The sequence below is a fragment of the Guillardia theta genome (assembly GCF_000315625.1).
Source record: "Guillardia theta CCMP2712 unplaced genomic scaffold GUITHscaffold_168, whole genome shotgun sequence".
In the NCBI taxonomy this organism is placed as follows: domain Eukaryota; class Cryptophyceae; order Pyrenomonadales; family Geminigeraceae; genus Guillardia; species Guillardia theta.
In genome coordinates, this window is record NW_005434508.1 from 88,405 (window position 1) to 89,552 (window position 1,148).

A 1,148-nucleotide genomic window follows, 5' to 3' on the forward strand; every position below is an offset into this window, starting at 1 on the left:
TATCGCTTCAGCTCTCCCTTCATCCTGTACCGCCCAAACCATCGTCATCGCCCCGGGCCCTACGCCCCCTCTCTCTCCTCTTCCCCCCTCCCCCCTTCCCCCCGTCTGCCTGCCCCTCCTCCCTTCCCTCCCCTGCCTCACATGGACTGGAACTGGTCCGCGTCGAACTCCCCATCCTCCTTGCAAAGGTTTCCTCCCTCCGTGATGATGTCATAGTCGTCCAGCGTCAGATGGATCGGCGTCGGCAGCGGGAGCTGCTTCAGCCCCGCGTTCAGCTCGTGGAAGTCCAGCCCGCCGCCCCTGCCGCCTCCTCTCAGATGGCAAGTCGCGAGCTCCCCTTCCCTCTTCCTGCTCCCCTACCCTCATCTGCCTTCTGCTGTCTCTTCCCTTCCCTCTTTCATGCCCTCCCACTGCCTCCCTCTGCCTTACCCGTCGGCGTCAAGCATCGTGTACAGCTGCTTGATCCGACTCGACAAGTCCACGTTGTCGTTGAACGACGAGATCGACACCAGCAGCGGGGCCAGCACCCCTGAGATCCTCGAAGCCTTCGCCTCCAGCTCCCGCTGCTCCTGCAGCAGCCTCGCTTGCTCCTCTTTCTCTCGCGTCACCGACGAGATAAACTCGTCCAGCAGCACCGCCACCACGATGTTCACCAGGATGATCGTCGCTATGATCACGTACGAGATCGAGAAGAGCGCCACCCGCCGGTTCAGGTTCCCTGCCTCCGCGTCGTCCGGCCCAACCTCGTCGAACAGCGTCCGCGTTACCGAGCTTGCCCACGAGTCTCCCGTCATGATCTGGAACACTGCCATCCTGTACGTTAGTCCTCCCTCCCTTCCTCTCCCCCTCCTCTCCTCTCCTTACTTGTGCTGTCCCCTCAGTCCAGCCCCGTCCCGCGTCCCCCGCCCACCGCGTCCGCACGCCCCCATCCAGCCCCGCAGCAATGCATAAAACACTCCCGTCAGACCCTGATCCGCCTCCCAGCCCCAAGCCCTCCCCCTCTGAGCCTTTCTCTCCTGCTCCCTGCCTGCCCTTCCCCTCATTTCCCTTTCCCTTCCGCTTCCCAATCCCTCCCTTCTCCTTTCCCTTCCCTCCCTTCCCCTTCCCCTCCTCTGTCCTGCCCCTCTCCTCCCCCGCCCTGCCTCTGC

The 1,148-nt window shown here is 63.6% G+C and overlaps 1 protein-coding gene across 1 annotated transcript in view; it reads right to left on the reverse strand.

Annotated features, from left to right (window-relative positions):
* Positions 1-1,148, reverse strand: part of GUITHDRAFT_120042 (hypothetical protein) — a gene marked incomplete at both ends in the record, with an annotated part of 3,743 nt that overhangs the window by 1,161 nt on the left and 1,434 nt on the right. Inside the window, 2 exons of the mRNA XM_005820697.1 lie at positions 142-300; positions 430-813. Coding sequence (XP_005820754.1) covers positions 142-300; positions 430-813 — 543 coding nt within the window. The remainder of the gene's footprint in view (positions 1-141; positions 301-429; positions 814-1,148) is intronic.